Source organism: Eumetopias jubatus, unplaced genomic scaffold (assembly GCF_037043125.1).
Source record: "Eumetopias jubatus isolate StellerSeaLion01/CBP00866 unplaced genomic scaffold, mEumJub1_p1.0 scaffold_2, whole genome shotgun sequence".
Lineage (NCBI taxonomy): Eukaryota > Metazoa > Chordata > Mammalia > Carnivora > Otariidae > Eumetopias > Eumetopias jubatus.
This window is the reverse complement of record NW_028274808.1, coordinates 185,703,685-185,720,844: the sequence shown is the minus strand read 5'-3', so window position 1 is coordinate 185,720,844 and position 17,160 is coordinate 185,703,685. Positions and strand designations below refer to the sequence as shown.

Below are 17,160 nucleotides of genomic sequence, written 5' to 3'. Positions count from 1 at the left end.
AGTGGGTAAATGTCTGGACTGAGGTTCAAAGTCGGGCCATCAGACCCCAAGGTGCAGGCTCCTAACACCATCAGGCCACACAAGTATGGGTGGAGTGGCCCTTCTCAGCTGGCTACTGTGCTTGATATTGTACATACCTCAGCTCATTATTCTTCATGGGAAGGCACTGAGGTTGGTCTGATCTCCAATTCTTGGTAAGAACTAACTAGTAGATAACTAATACTGGCCGAGTCTGGATGAAAACACAAGACTGAAAAAGAAAGGAAGGAAGGAAGGAAGGAAGGAAGGAAGGAAGGAAGGAAGGAAGGAAGGAAGGAAGGAAGGAAACACAGACTGCAACCAGTGCTATTCTCTTTCCATAGCACCAACATTTTGGAGGAGTCATGCTTGGACTTATATTTTGTCAAAGCACTTATCGTATCTTACTTTGTATCCCCAGATTATGGCCAAGAGCCTCAAAGTAGGGTTTTTTATGTCCCAAATTGCACCGATTTGAATCAAGGTCAACCTGGTCTCCTCCACGTTAATTATTCAAGAAAAAAAAATCTAGTAATGAAAAAGGAAAATTACACGGATCATCCCTACGGCTGAATTTTATAAAGTACTTTTGAAAGAAAGAAAGAAACAAACAAACAAACAAACAAACAAAATGTGTGGGAACTACTTCGAATTCCTTGCTGGGAAACCATGCGTAATGGAATCTTTGCCTGGGTCTTCAATACTTCCTTGTACTTCTTGAGGACCCTTTCTGTCCCTCCTTTCCTTTTAATCTGTTGACCATATTAAATAATTCGTACCTAGGCTTTCGCATGAATGGTGCCCACTCAGATGCAAGCAAGCTGCTATCCAAGAAAGAAAATCACTGAGGAGCTCAGAAGGGAGGGGAAGCAGAGAATGGCCAAGCAGCAGCAACCACTGCCCCCTGCACACTCTGCATCGCCCCAGCCCAGTCCACATATCAGACACCCAGTTCAATTTCCCCTTTCAGAGGAAATGAAGCAAAACACATCAATAGAGTGAACTGGTTTATTCCTAAGAATCATAAAACTACAGTTCCTCGTAAAAGGTGTAGAAAATGAGCTCCTCTTTCAGGTAAGTGAGGCTTTTAGGCAAAATATCAATTCCTAGTCCCTTGGTAACTTCTTGACATAGGAATATTTATAGAGACATCTCTTTATCAACTACTGAGGACACTGTTCAACTTGAAGTTGGAAAATGACTTCAAGGTATGAAAATCTGTCCTTAGTTCCAGATGTTTCTTCTGAGTTATCTTATTTTTAAAGATAAAACAAACACACATAGAACTCTTCACTTTAAATATGTTTTGGATCCCAAAAAAATGTTTTTCATTTTAAATTGATAAATGACTATGCCCCAATGTGCACTGTGTTTTTCCTATTGGAAAAACAAATAATGTGCATTTTGTACTGATATTCTTTTCCTTTTAAAAGTAACCTCTAAAAATTATACAAAAATATGTCAAAAATGTCCAAGCTCAAGGAAAAAATGAAAAACACTGGTATTTGCCAGTCTCATGGGACATTTGCTGGGTAAATCGGGGAGTTGATTCATATGCAGAGGAAATGAGGCTCTTGTCCCAAATGAATAAATTCAGAATTGAAGGATGGCCAAGGGAGATGCCACTGAGCAGGTGAGGGAGGAGCCTGTGCTTAGGAAGCACAGCAGGTGAGGGGGGACCCAGAAGAGGTAGCCAGGAAACCACAGACAGGGCCTTTCCATACCCAAGGAAGGAGGTACACAGCGACCTGGTGACCAAGACCCAGGCATAGGTAAGACTATTCACCTGGGCACTTATTAGAGACCAGAATTAGTCATTTAAGCACTTTGTCTATTAATATATGTGTTTGTTTCAGGCAATAGTCTGTGAGCAAGATCCAGTGGAAGATTTTATAGGAGAAATAGAGGATCAGGAAGGTTAAATAACTTGGCTAAGATCACACAACTAGTTACAGTAGAGATTGCAGTTGGGGATTTTTATTCAAAGGCATAGCCTACACTTAAGTTCCATTACCCCTCTACTGCTCTTTTCCATGGCACCCCTCTCCTCCTTTGCACTTAGACACATGCTTAAATATAAACCTATGTCCTAAGGAATCTTCACAGGTCTTGTTCAAAAGAATCAAGAATCTGTTTCTTCAATGAGCTCAATGGCTTATTCTATTAACTAATAAACTTCATAACTTATGTTCTTGGAGTGTGTGTGTGTGTGTGTGTGTGTGTGTGTGTGTGTGTGAAGTATATAAGTATATGTACTCATGAGTCTAATATATATTGACACAACTATATTTGTGCCCAAGTGTCTATGTGTACATGAACACACAAAGTTACATACCTCATTGGTTTTGACAGCCATTGAACACACATTTTTTAAGGTAAGGCATCAGATCTGTGGCTCATAGATACTGAATTTTTTTTTTAAGATTTTATTTATTTATTTGACAGAGAGAGAGAGAGAGAACGAGAGCAGGAACACAAGCAGGGGGAGTGGGAGAGGGAGAAGCATGCCTCCCGCCGAGCAGGGAGCCCAATGTGGGGCTCGATCCCAGGACCCTGGGTTCATGACCAGAGCTGAAGGCAGATGCTTAATGATTAAGCCACCCAGGTGCCCCTAGATACTGAATTTTCTAAAAGTTAGTAAAAGACTGGTGGCTAAAAGTTGCAGAAGTGACTAAAACTAGCACAAATTCATCATCATTAAAAATATCTAAAAAAAAATCTGATGAATAAAGTTTTCTTTTTGAAACTCAGAATTTAATCAGAAAGTCCCTTTCTGTGTATTTGAACTTTACTGCATTTATGAAGGCACAGTACATATACAACTTTAGGGAATTCATCAGCTGTTTGAAGAGCAGCCTGAGAGTATTTTCTCAAGCATTTTCACAATACACCAGTGTTTATAAACACTTTGTTGGAAGCCCATCCCAAGCAATTTTACGAGATATTTTGATGTATGACCATGCAGTTGAGAGATGAGATTTTCAGTCACTGTCCTCTGCCTCATCATACAAATGGAGGACACAATTCCCAGCTGGTTCAATTTGAAGTCTTCTGTAGCCTCTATATCTGTTTTTGCATATTTGGGGGTTGTACTAAGCATATCTTCTCTAATTTCCTTGTGATTTCTCCCATTCTCCTATCTGTTACCCTATTCTGCCCTTCTCTCTGAACGTATCTAGAAAGAATGATCTTGTAGCAATGTACGCATGAGGGTGCTTACTTCATTCAAGTCAGGGCGCGTCTTCTTTTAAAATTATGACCACGGACCTCAAATGGGCACTAAGCACTGCCCGGTAATCTTCTCATATTTTCTCAGTAAATTCACTTCCCCAGGCTCTGAAAAGACCATACTGCACTTTCTGTCTCCTTAAAACATCCATTACTTGCCACTCCACAAATGCTTTTCACTTCACCCCATTTCATATTAACAGAAGAAAACAATCAGACACAATGTCTCTCAACTTCCCATTATGAATGTATGCATATTGACACCAATATTCTCTGCTTTTCCCAACACATAATGCAGGGAAGGAGACTCTCTGCTGCAACAAAGACCAGCTCCTCTACCAAAGCAGGGATCTCTATTTTTGTGCCTGTCGTATGCCCAGTCCCTAGAACAGCATCTAGTAGAAGTTTGGCAAATATAAGTTGAATGAATGAATGAATGATGCTTATGAATATGAAAGGGTCCATGAAGAGGAGGACAGTGCAAACACAAAGATTTCTAGGGGGTGGTACTCCAAATCTATAGCATATATCTAGATACACAAATAAAATAAATGATAAATAATAGATGATGTTTGCTTATGCTTCATTTCCTTCGTCTTTGTCTTATCTGGCTTTTACATGGGATCTAACAACTAATGACCACATTTGTAGAGCACAGTAATAGAGCCAGGCACTGTCCACTCATTGCGATTAGTCTTCCCAACAATGAAAAACTTACATACACTGAAACTGAGGCTCAAATAGATGAAGTAAGTTGCCCAAGGTCAACTAGTAAGTGAAGGAGGTAGGATTCAAATCCACATCTGTCTGATGTAAAAGTCTGTGCTTTCTCCACTCAGCCATGCTGTCAGTTGGCCCCTGAAGCCCTCCAGCAGGTGTAAGCCCAACTAGTTTCTGAGTCAGTTCTGTGGGCAACAGAACTGCATTCCCCTCACTATGAGCAAGGCCTAGAAACATCATGCTGCCAAATGATCTTATCTTCACGCAGTCAGTCAGTCATGAAGTCTGAGTAGCCACAGAAATAGGCAGAGACATGAGAACCCCTAAGGGGAACTTCAGATCCAGCTTCCTGTCTTGCAGGATGGGTCTTACTTTCTGTGTCCCTAGCCATGAACTCTAACCATGGCAAGAAAGGCAAGACCTTCTGAGCTCACAATAGGGGTGGTTCTTGGTTTTGTGGGGCCTAAATCTTATATAATTTGAAGGAGAAATTTCTATAAGAAAAAATTAAAAAATCACATTTACAAAATTTGGCATGTAAGTTGATCTTTATTTGAAATATGAATGGGAAGGGGCCCACACACTTGAGGGACTCTGTAGCTTAAGCTTCATTTATCCCAAGATAATTCTGTCTTTGACTATGACCAAGCCCTATCTAAAGACAGGTACGTGATGGTTTAGAACCTGTGCTCTCAGATTGACAGCATGGATTTGTTTTTTGTTCGTAATGATTTTATTTATTTGAGAGGAAGAGAGAGAGAGAGAGAGAGAGAGAGAGAGAGAAAGCATAAGTAGGGGGAGGGGTTCTATCCCAGGACCCAGATGCTTAACTGACTGAGACACCTAGGTGCCCCGACGGCATGGATATGAATCCCAGATAGACCACTTCTAGATCTTAGACCAGGATTAAAACTTCTGGAACAGGGGCGCCTGGGTGGCTCAGATGGTTGAAAGTCTGCCTTCAGCTCAGGTCATGATCTCCAGGTCCTGGGATGGAGCCTCACATCTGGCTCTTTGCTCAGCGGGGAGTCTGCTTCTTCCTCTGCCTTTCCCCCTGCTTATACTCTCTGTCTCTCTCTCTCTCAAATGAATAAATAAAATCTTTAAAAAAATAAATAAAACTTCTGGAACAAACACTTTCTCATTTGTTAAATCTTCAATTATATAATTGGTTCATAAAAATTATTGTCAACATGACTAATGCATACAAAATGCTGGCCATAGTGCCTGACAGACATTCAACAAAGTGCTCATTAGGTGTCACTGGTGTTCCTAGCAACTGATACCGTCTTCTTGCTCACCTGATCTGGGACTTCTCTACCTGAGGCCCCACTCCTATGTTCCTTTGATGGCTTCCTCAATGCCTGAGCACCAGGTACTTGGATTTACCCTGTGTCTTCACCATTGTGGATCACATTTTGGCATATCTCATCAGTTTCTGTCAGGAGTCTTGTTTCTACCTACGTACTGGAAAAGTCCCCTGTCTTCCTGGGCATAACCCGATAAAACTAGAAAATAGCAATACGATGAAAAAACGTTCACAATATAGTCTTAAGTAAATAAAGAGCCAGAATTCCTGTAATTATGGCTAATGAGATTATTCTTACAGGGTTTTATAAAAATTGGATATAATAAATATATAAAACTATTACCTCCTCACCTAGAATATGATTTCTCACTCAATCACAGATGATGTACTTAGTATGCTATCTAAGGCTACCAATTAGTTTTGTCATTTCTAACAAGTCATTTAACCTTCCTGGGCCTCAATTTACTCATAAAATGAGGGGGCTGGACTACAGTCGCTATGATTCTTGCTAGTTCCCCCCAAAAATATTAGTAGTACAAATATCTGGGATAAAAATGTATTATTCTCATCTCAATGTGGAATATGCCAATTTGAATATTTATCTTTGAAGCTACTATGTGGGGGAGGAGGAGTTACTTAAAGGAAAACAACATGACTTTCCTTTTTTGTGAAATTTGCATTTTTGCCTTCACTGTCATAATACTCCCACTGTGGCAGGTGCTCAAGGAATATTATTCGAAATTTTTAAAATGCCTTCTCTAGTAAAGTCTTATTAAAACAATTTACAATGGTCCTGTAGATGCAATTAAGAGTGGGGTTTATGTCCCAGGATCTCGAAGCAGCCTGGTAAGGAGAAATGAAGGCGACATGCTCACTTGCCCCAGCTGGCTGGAGGAAGGGCAGATCTAGCTTTACCACAAGGAATGAATAGTTTAGCCTGAGCATATGTGAAAAATCGGTCATGAGAAATAAAGGCCATTTTTCCAGGTAAGAGAGTTCTGACAAAAGATAATGAATTAATGTCTTGGCAGGTGTCTGAGGAAGGGCAAAGGGGTTTCTGTCTATCCCATGCTGAGATTGGTGTAGGCAGATATGGTCTGGACACTGGTATCAAGGCCTATAAAAGAAACTTGAATGGAATACTTGGAGACACTCCCTATCCTAATCTCTCAGTAGCTTTCCAGTATAAATAAGAATAAAACTCAAAGTTCTTATAATCGTCCAGTATGACATGACCTTGGCCATCCCTCTACTGCTTCTACTACCCTCACTAGCTCACCCTGCTTCAGTTCCATTAGACTTCCTGTGCTCCTTGAACACAAGAAACACACTTCCGGCCAAAGGCTCTTATACTCGGCCATCTCTTTGCCTGGAATCCTCTTGTTCTAGACTCTACTGGTCTCACACACTCATTTCTTTCAAGTGTTGGCAGAAAAGTCAGTTCTTCAGAAAGGTCTTCTCTGACTACACTATTTTTTTTAATTTATTTATTTATTTGAGAGAGAGAGAGCGAGAGCAAGCACAAACAGGGGATGAGGGAGAAGGAGAAGCAGATTCCCTGCTGAGTGGGGCTGGATCCCAGGACCCTGAGATCATGACCTCAGTCAGTCACTTAGACTGAGTCACCCAGGTGGCCCTGACCATTCTATTATAAATAACACCCCTGTTTGTAACCCCCATTATATTTTGTACTTGTCGCTATTAAATATCTGATTATATATCCCGTGTTTATCTTTTTGTTTTGCTTCCTCAATAGTACATAAATTCCTCAAGAACCTAGATTGTGCTTATTACTCTTCCCAGAACAATGTATGGAGCAAAGTAGAGGCACATATATTTAGGGAATGAATGAATGAATGAATGAATGAATGAATTCTACTATAACTACTCTGTCTTCCATACATTTTTATAGTATTTATAGTTTATCCCAAAATTTAGCAGATTTAGCAAGAAAGGAAATTTTATGTTTTTGCTTAAGGCTGCATCCCCAGTGTCTAGAACAGTGACTGACATTTAGGAGTTGCTCTATAAATAATCTTAAATATTATTTACTATGAAAATAAGAAGTTCCTGTACTGTAGTTTCAAGAAAGAAAATGAATGGTTTTTGATTAGAGTAACAAGTACCACCAGAATCAGTTTTAAATCCAACCAAATTGATCAATGACAACTTCCTAGTAGTAGACACTGCTCTTTGGAAAGCCTAAAACCCTGTAAAACATTGGCAGTGAGTTGCTCTGAGCAACTGCACCCTACAAGTGCAGCTTAGCAAGCAATGAATTCAGCTTCTAGTTTCAGATATTGAGTGGTCGCCTCCTTTCTTTGGAAGAAAAGTTGATAGCGCCTGGCCGTAATGGCCAAACACACAAACCATTCAAAACATCCACAGGGTTCTACGCCCACACAAATAAAAACTCAGACCAATCCGCACAACAAACAAAAGAGGGAAGTGCTATGGTTATTCCCATTTAAGATATAAAGAAACTGAGGTATAGAAGGTTGGGGAGCTGACATCAAGGCAACTAATATGTATGAGAGCTGGGATTTAATTATTATTAAATCCAATTATTTTGGCTTCAGAGTTTGTGCTCTTAGCATCTCTATTCCAAGATCTCTCTGTAAAAAATGGAACCTACAATTGGTACTGCGTCAGCAGTAAGATTTGTTTTGATGATGAGTCTCCTGACTTGTTCAAAGGCTTTTCAAATAATTACATCCAAAAGCCTGGATGATAGGGGTGAATTAATTTCAAATGGGGAGGCCAAGGTAGGCTCTGTGAGATGGTAGGAGCTGTGAATGAAGTAAGGGGTTTAGCTTCCTGTTTTTAATAATCAGAGTGAAGAACAATGAGGATAACTGCCCTCGTGATTTACCTATATATTTACTGGGTATTAAGCCTGGACCTTCCAGAAATTCATCCACTGGGACACTGAATGGCTATCAGGTGGTAACAATTCTCTACCATTAACTTATACAGACAAATCATCAAGGTGAAAAACACCTCAATTTACATCCTCAGCTTAAGGGTCCTTTGTGGTAGTGCCTATTGCTAATGATAAAACTACACCAGGAATCAACTTACCGTCAACCAAGTCTTAGAATCCTTGAATTTTACGGTATTGGTCCACTAGCAAAATAACTTAGGAGAGCTGTTCTTATGTTGGGTAAATATATTGTGGATCTTAGATCATGTTTGAAGTTTATTTTCTGAGTGTAATCCATGAGATTTTTTTTTTCTCTGCAGAGAAGAGTTCTGTCAAAAACAAGTCATTTGGTAGTCGTCTAATGTCTCTGGGACTCAGTGTTTTCATCGATGGAAGGATTGCTTTGGAATTTGCAAATTTCTGAAGAACTTTCCATTTCACGATGCCATGATAAGCCAGAACTTCAGTTATGTGATCTATAGATGTATCTTTCCTTTTCTGCCCTCTTCCTTATTTATTTATTTGTTTGTTTGTTTGTTTGTTTTGGTTGATTATCACAACTGCGTTTTTATATAGATGCCTCTACATAGAAGTAAAAAGAAATCAAATTTTTAAAAAGGAACTATTATTTTTTTTATTCTTTAGTGTATAGAAAGGTTTTATATTAGGTGTGGCTTCTATTTATCTGTGTACATTTTATCTTATTTTTGCACATTTATCTTCTGTAGTCATAGTGAACACCATCTGGACCATTGCCACCATGAAGATATGGGAACTAATCCAGATTCCTTCACTTATTCCCTTGTGACTTTGAGCGAAGTCTTAACCTTTCTGAATCTCCACTTTATCCACCAGTAAACCAGAACGAACACCTGCAAACTGGTCTGGTTGGTATGGTTATTCCAGGGCATGGCATAGGTAACCCTCCTCTCACCTTGTTTGTCCTAAAGATCCTCAACTAAGGAAAACTTTCTTCCTCTGTTGCCCTCTGTTCCCTGTAACTAGAATGCTCTGTGTTCCTTCTGCTCTATATCTGTTGATAAAGGCTGGAGTGTGTTTTCTGTCGATGATCATCCTGATCATGCTTCAAACCCCATTGAGGCTTGTGTTATGCTCTAAATCATTGCGGGTGCACCTACTCCAAAATCCTACTCCAGTATAAATCATCTTATCTTTGTTTGTCTCTAAGTGTGAGAATATACTAAGGCTCTGAATATACTTAGTCCTCTTCCTTAGTCACTTTTTAGACATTAATATTCTTGACATAAAGGAAATATTAACTATAAAAGACCCTAAAGATATTCAAATGGTATAAATGTTCCTGATATTCCATTTCTAAGTGGTGTAAAAAGTATGCTTCAGTTTTACAATATCACCATAAATTATGTTTATATTTCTTAAGCATTACATTACAGTTTGGAAAAACTTTTCTGATCATTCAAATACCCATCAGCTTTGGAATACCATTGCATTTAGGAAAGCAGGATGTCAGGAGAATTAAAAAAAAAGAGTCTGTTTTATGATTTTCAAACAATCTATTTGAGATGGAAATAATAGCCCCCTTCCAGGCATCTCCAGCCCCTTGGTCCTCAGTAGACATCATGAAATGTACACATAGTCAGTACTGTTTTCCAGTTGACCCAATTTATTAACAGACCCAACACATCCAAACTTCTGTCAACAGCACAGGAGAATTAAGAACTTTGGTTCCAAAGATCCAGCTCTGTGTATATGGCTAATACTTTGTTTAGGCCTCTTTAGGAAGCTTGCATTACAGTATTACAGATACCTGATAAATAAAGTGAGCTGAATAAATACAAAAGAAATTCTAATGCATATTCATTCTACAAAGGACTTAGATTATCAGCTGATTTCTTTTTGTCTTTTTATTGAAGACAATTACCAATTAAAGTGATTTTTTTCAAGTCATGTGTGTTATTGCATTCTTGTACAATCTTGCCTTTTACTAAGGTTGGTAGTAGGGAGAAGGATGGTCCTTTCTTAATTCAGTAACTACCTCAGCATGATTTAATACGTATTTGGATGAAAAGTAGATATTCTCACAGCCCAGTGTTGCATATAGAGATAATGAAATAGCTTTGCCATTAAAATTTTGATTCAATTTCTCCCTGGAATGTGTTAACAGAAAACCACTTTCATTTTTATAGCTGGAAAAGAGGCAATTTATTGTTGTGAGGTTTTAGGAGTTTTCCAAACCAGCATAACTGTGGAGCTTCCTAAACTCCTCGTTAAGAAGAAGAGAGAGCTTATGAATTCAAAACTCTGGCATTGTGTGATAGGCTCAAAACTGCTCAAGTTGAAACTATTATCTGTATGCATACTGACCGAGTATTAAGATTACTTTGTTTAAAAAGAAAAATTATTGAAATTTAACTGAATTACAAAAACCAACCAAACAAACAAACAAACACCAAAAAACAAAACAACTGACCTTTGAAATGTTAGTAAGTCATAACATGATGTGTTTATTTGTTATTGGAACTCCGTGTAAATTTTGAAAAACTCTACCACAAGGATGCCTAAAATAGCAGTCCCAAATGTCAAAGTCTAGAGCTACAGGAAAGGACATTTCTCTATTCTCCTGAAATACAATGAAAATCTCCTTGAAGTATGATGAATTATCCCACTAAGGAAGAGGAGGAAAGATCAGCCTCAAGCTGCACTGCATATCAATTCCCAAGTGGCCATTGATACCTATTTCATAAGAAAGGATATGTATTTAGAAATGACTAAGTTTTAACACCTGATAGACTCATAAACTTTTTGAAATGGAAAGTCCCATGGAGATTTTCAAGTCCAGTTTTCCCATTTTAGACAACTGAAGACATAAGGTGGCTTATCCGAGGTTAGAAAACAAGAGAGTGGCAGAGGAGGGGTAAGAAACTTTATTCCTACTGTTGTTTTTATTTTCTCATGTTAAATAATGTCACCTGCTAAATGCAACTCACTTTGTTTATAAATCTATGCCATGGGCCTACATGTAGCATTATGTGTTTATGCACATCACACAGAGACTGGAACAGAAGGACCCAGGACATCCAGGACCTAATCCCCAGTTCCTCTACAAAGAATGGGAGCTCAAAGTACTCAAAGACAACCAAAAACAAATATTTCAGACTTTAATGTTACCAATTTATTTTGAAGTCCATTTACTTTCTATATATTTGAGGCAAGATAGTAACTACATTCTGCAAACATAGTATTTATATATATGCCCTTGAGAACACAATGCATATTACATATAAATACATAAAGAAAAAAACACTACATTCTGAATGATACCTATGCTGTAGAACAGTTATAAGGTTAGGAGAAAAGGTGTAATTGTTTAGGAAAAAAATTTCAAAATCATCCTCACAGGACTTTAACTTAGGTTCACATCTTTCTACTTAATACTCATATTTCTTTAACATGACCCTTGAACAGCCAGAACTGAGAAAGATGAAAGAAATCATTATCCCCAACTTAGATATGTAAAATGGTGGGCAAGGAAGGAAATTCCTATGTGAAAATAAATCTGAATGAAATGAGCATCAGTGTTTGTTTTTAAGAAAGTTCCAGAAAATCTATGAAGATGCTATTTTGATATTAAATACTGTTTACTGTTTTCATTAATTAATATTAGGCTATTACTTCAGAGTGTGCATATTCTGATCTATAGATTCAAACCACATACAATAAAACATAAACAATTCAGTCCATTCATTTGCTTTATATCTCCACTAAGCAAAGTATGTGGCCAACTTAAATCTTATTTTGAAGGTTTTCTGACTCCAACATTCACTTTGGAAATAAGTCTTATACAAACTTCAAAATGGAAAGCACTATTGCTCTCTGTTTCTATCAACTTTTGTAAATTAAATATAATTCCTCCTTCGTGTGGTTATCAACATTTTACTATTTTAAAATACCTTTTCTAAAAAAATGCTGGAAATAAATCAGGTGTAAATTTTTACTGAAGTTTACTAGACAACACATTCTCTCCATAGTATTAGTACAGTATTAGCTTGGAAAATGCTGACATTGCAAAATATAAAATACAAGAAAGAAACCGTTCATACAAATCAATACAATTTGGAATATAAGTAATCAGGAAAAGGAAAAAAATAGTTTCATAAAGGTTAGAAGCCTTTAGAAGAAGGAAACACGTGGTCTCATTTGGGAAAATAAATGTTTGTGCTCCTGAAACAAAACTAATAATACAGTAGATTTGATTCCAAAATCCAGAGAAAAAGCCCTCAACAAAAGAGTATAAAGAATGACCACACACCATCGATGAAAACAGGTAAAACAAGTCCCTCCACATGGCTAGAAACACACTATTCCATGTTACTCTCAGACTCAAAAACAAACAAACAAACAAACAAACAAACCCCAAACAAAACAAAACAAAAACCAAAAACCAGTCCATTAAAATGGGAGGTCCCTGTCACATTTGCAAGGTAAAATAACACAGTAAAGAACAGAAAAGCCAAACCAGGTTACTGGTTTTATCACGATGAACAAGATAAAATCAATTTTAAAGAACAGTCACTACTTTCAGAATTTAGAATTTATTTTCTTTTTAGCACTATACATGTTTCCATCACTGAGGGCTCTAAAAGAGCATTCTGCAAACTTACTTTAAAAACCTTGCTTTCCACCATCCCTTACCCCACAACGAGTTACGAATGTAGGTTTCCGATAACCTACATCAGAGTGACACACTTAACTGTAATTTGATGTTTGCTATTTGTAAATGCAATCATGTCACATGTGATAGTCTTCCTCTGGAAGACTGGATTAGTTGTGAACGTAAATACATTTAAAACATTTGCATTTTTACTCAAGTTTAAAATTTGAAGCAACACAAATATCAAAGCATAACTATGTCACATAACATCTAGGGATGCTTTTTTAAAATTGCTCTGACAACTTTAGAGAAACTATAACTAACTGTATGCAAACATGCTCTCAAATGTGTTCTGGGCACTAAGAAAATAATAACCTAACTTTACACAGATTCTCAAAGAAACATTTAATTCAGGAAAAATACAGGCAAGAACACAGCTTATTTTTATTTTTAGAAAGAGATGATTGCTAAGGAGAATAGGAGAATGAGCCTCTGATGAATATACACAGCAGCACTTGAAATACAAATGGCCATTTGGAATCTATGTTAAAATCTGTCATGAGTTGGGGACTCTGCCCCTTACACTCTACATTGAAATGTGAAGAGGTAATATTATAAATACTTCTCAAGACAACCTTACAAAAAGCCTGTCATATTTAGGCTCTAATCTTAAACCATAAGAAATTATAATAAATGTATATCTATTCCCATTTGATGAATGCATTTGCATAGCAACAAACAAATAGACCTCACAACATACCCAAATAAAATCTCCTCACGCAATAAAAGGGGATATTCGATTAAAAAGAAATCTAACATCGACATGGACTAGATGCTCTCAATATAACAGACATACCAATGATTAACCTTTAATTTCCTCAGTTTTGGTTCTCACATTTTGATTCAAAGTGTTTCTCATAGTTTTAATGTTCTGCTCTGAAAACGCTACTGAAACTTACAAAAAGTTTATTTTATTCGTCTGCCCTACTCTGACAAACCTGCCTGTCTTCATGTCCACCCCAGAGTAATATTTCTCTGATCTCATTTCAGATGCCTTTCACATTCACTTAAGAAAATTTATTGCAAAACAGAATTTTTAGAAGTCACTAAAAAGCACTCCCTTACCTTCTAAACCTGCTTCAATCAGCCCAAACTGTTCCAATAATTTAACAAAAAGCACAATGACGATCAGAACTGCTATCATTTCAAGCCCTTCCAAGTTCATGGTCAGCTAGGTCATGGTCCGACCACAGCCAGAGAGAAGAGCTCCTCTGCCTGGCTTTCTTTGTAAAGCCATTAAACTACATTAAGAAGGCTTCTGCCAGAGGAGAAGGGGAGGAGGAGAGGTTGAGGGAGAGAGAGAGAGAGAGAGAGAGGATGAGAGAGAGAGAGAGAGAGAGAGAGACGATGGGGGGGGGAGAGAGAGAGAAGGCAAAGGAGAGGAGATGGAGAGGCTGAGAGAAAGGGCGTGAATAAGAGAAATGCATTCATCCTGTCTAGTGTAGCAGAGGCAAGGAGCGGCAGCCGGATTAAGTGGGGCCTGTCAGAATTATCGGCTTCCTTGTTACCACTCTTACACACAGAGACAGCCACGCATGAAGTAACGCGCAGATCACCGAAGACCCCGAGGTCACCAGGACGGTCCCGAGGAAAGACGACGCGCGGCAGTGATCAGTGATGGCTCCGCGGCTCCAGGACCAGCGCGCCCGCCAGAGGCTTCTCTGGGCTGGTCAGTTGCCTTGGAAACGGAAACTAAGCAAGGGCAGGACTCCGGCTGCAGAGACCTACGGAACACCGCATCTTGAAATAGGAAGAGAAACCTGAAAATGCCGAGAGAGGCGGAGTGACAGCTTGGATTCGGCGGCTCCAGAAACACTGTTTACTAGTCAGGAAAAGCAAGTGTGCATTTTGCCCCAACTAGCTGAGCGCAGAGAGAAATGAGGCTTTAGAGACTCGACCAGGATTTATTTTCTTCTCAATAAGTTGCCTTATCCTAGGGCTGGGTCTGAGTCATTGTGAACTAATATTCTTGTTTGAGTAATACCTATCACACTGCTTCAGAGCATGAGTACAACAAATAAATATTCTTAACATCAGTAAATTTTAGAGTTTAGCGGGTACCTTATGCATTAGCTCACTGCCACTCGATACACTGAAATAAATACTTCTTTTCAATGTGTACCTCCAATACTTTTTTTTTTTTAAATTGATTTAAGTAAATTGAGAGGCAGAAAAAGTTTAACAACAACGACAACAAAAAATCAGAAACAAAACTTTGGAGTTTTCTGTCTTTATCCTGCACAATCACTTCATTCACCCCTCCCCCTTTACTGCCCAAATAGATCAGGTCTACATTAAAATACAGAATTTTGAAAACAAAACAAAACAAACAAACAAACAAACAAACAAAAAACAGAGTTAGAAAGCATCTCGGAAAGCCAATCCAAGTCTCCTGTTTCATAGATGAACAAACTTAGGGCCAAGAAAAAGCATGAAAGATCAGACAAAGGCAAAGCAAGGTAGGAGGCAGGCACCCCTAACTCCTGGCTGACTTTTGAGGCAATATAGTGTAATGGTTCAGAGTATGGACTCCAGAGCCAGACTGCCTTGATTCAGGTGTAGGATCCCTGACTAGCTGTGTAACCTTGGGTAAGTTACTTAACATCTCTATGCCTTAATGTGCTCATCTGTATAAAGGGTGATGATAAAAGCACTTTTTTCATTATACTGTTGAGAGAATTAATGAATAGTGCTTTTAGAACGGAGGGAGAGCTCAATCACTACTAGCTCTTATTTCTATCACAAGTCTCTCCATGCTCTGTTCAAACCACAGGGTTGCCAAATTAGTCATTCTAGGTTGTAGCCCTGCCCTTGTCATTCCCTTAAAAAAAACCTTCCATGGCTCTTTATTTGCCTACTGAATAAAGTCCAAGCTCCTCTGCACAGCATCCCAGTCCTTCTATGATCTGGTACCATCTTGAGAATTGCACCTCATTGTCAGAACTTCAGTCCCTTGCCTTACCTGACAGCTCAGCTTCCTTCTCCCAAACTCACTCTGAGCTTCTCCATCTCCAAGCTTTGTTGAAAACACTATCTGTCCGGAAAATCCTTTCCTTACCCTCTCTGCCTGTCAAGTTCCTAAAACTCTCCCAGAAAACTTCTTCAAGCAGAACTGTAGGAAATCCCTCCCACTTTTGCGTCTTTACAGTCCTTTTTCTCTTACGATATGTTATATGACAGCCACTTGAGCACACCTCTTCACAGCTTAACGAGTAAGCTTCTAGAAGGCAGAAATCATGCCTTCTTTACCTTTATGTTCCCCACATGCCTCCATGAAGGGCACATTACAGTTCATAGATATATCGAATAGATACATGTTGGATAACAATAGTCACCATTAATTGGGTAATTACCATATACCAGATCCTTTATATACATTGCTTTTCCCTCCTAGCCTCTCTGAAAATAGGCATAATTAGATAAGATTTACAGAGAAACACTAAGCCTCAGAGAGTTTAAAATAGCAGGCTCAAGGTCATACCACTGGTGTGTGATAGGACCAAGTTTCCAACTCTGATTTGTTCAACTCAAAGCCCAATATTTTCCCCCATTATTCTACACAGCTTTAAACAAATTAAAAATCCAAACACTGGCACAAGTAGTTATCAGCCCAGGAATGAAGGTTATACCCCAAATGATCCTCCTAAACTGTTCTGTGACATTCTAATTAATCCACCAACCCCTGTAACTTTGCCACATGAGAAGTTTCCAGACTACTAGTTAAGTAAATTCCGGGATCTTCCTTCCTGCTCTTTCACAGGATCATTATTACTTAAACACACATCACCTTTGGTCTCCAAAGGGGATTGTTCTATGTTTTTCTACCCAAGGGAACTCAGTAGAGCCCTTCAACTTGCCCAGTAAATGAAAGTCAATGACCAGGTCCTTTGTGTTCGTATTTAAAATTGATGTCCTGGCAACAAAATAAGAAAATGAACAAGTGGTACTACATCAAACTAAAAAGCTTCTACACAGCAAAAGAAACTATCAACAAATTAAAAGGCAACCTACAATGGGAGAAAATATTTGCAAACCATATGTCTGATAAAGTGTTACTATCTAAAAATATAAGAAACTCATACAACTCAATAGCAAACAAACAAACAATAAACAAAAACAACTTGACTAAAAAATGGGCAAAGTTCCTGAATAGACATTTTTCCAAAGAAGACATAAAAACGGCCATAGGCACATGAAAGGCACTCAACATCATTAATTATCAGGGAAATGCAAATCAAAACTTCCATAAAGTGTTACCTCACACCTGTT

General features: G+C 38.3%; 1 protein-coding gene across 1 annotated transcript in view; it reads right to left on the bottom strand.

Annotated features, from left to right (window-relative positions):
- Positions 1 to 14,056, bottom strand: part of KCNIP4 (potassium voltage-gated channel interacting protein 4) — a 510,001-nt gene extending 495,945 nt beyond the window's left edge. The window contains exon 1 of the mRNA XM_028090127.2: positions 13,957 to 14,056. Within this exon, the coding sequence (XP_027945928.1) occupies positions 13,957 to 14,056 (100 nt within the window). The remainder of the gene's footprint in view (positions 1 to 13,956) is intronic.
- Between the last annotated feature and the right edge of the window lie 3,104 nt (positions 14,057 to 17,160).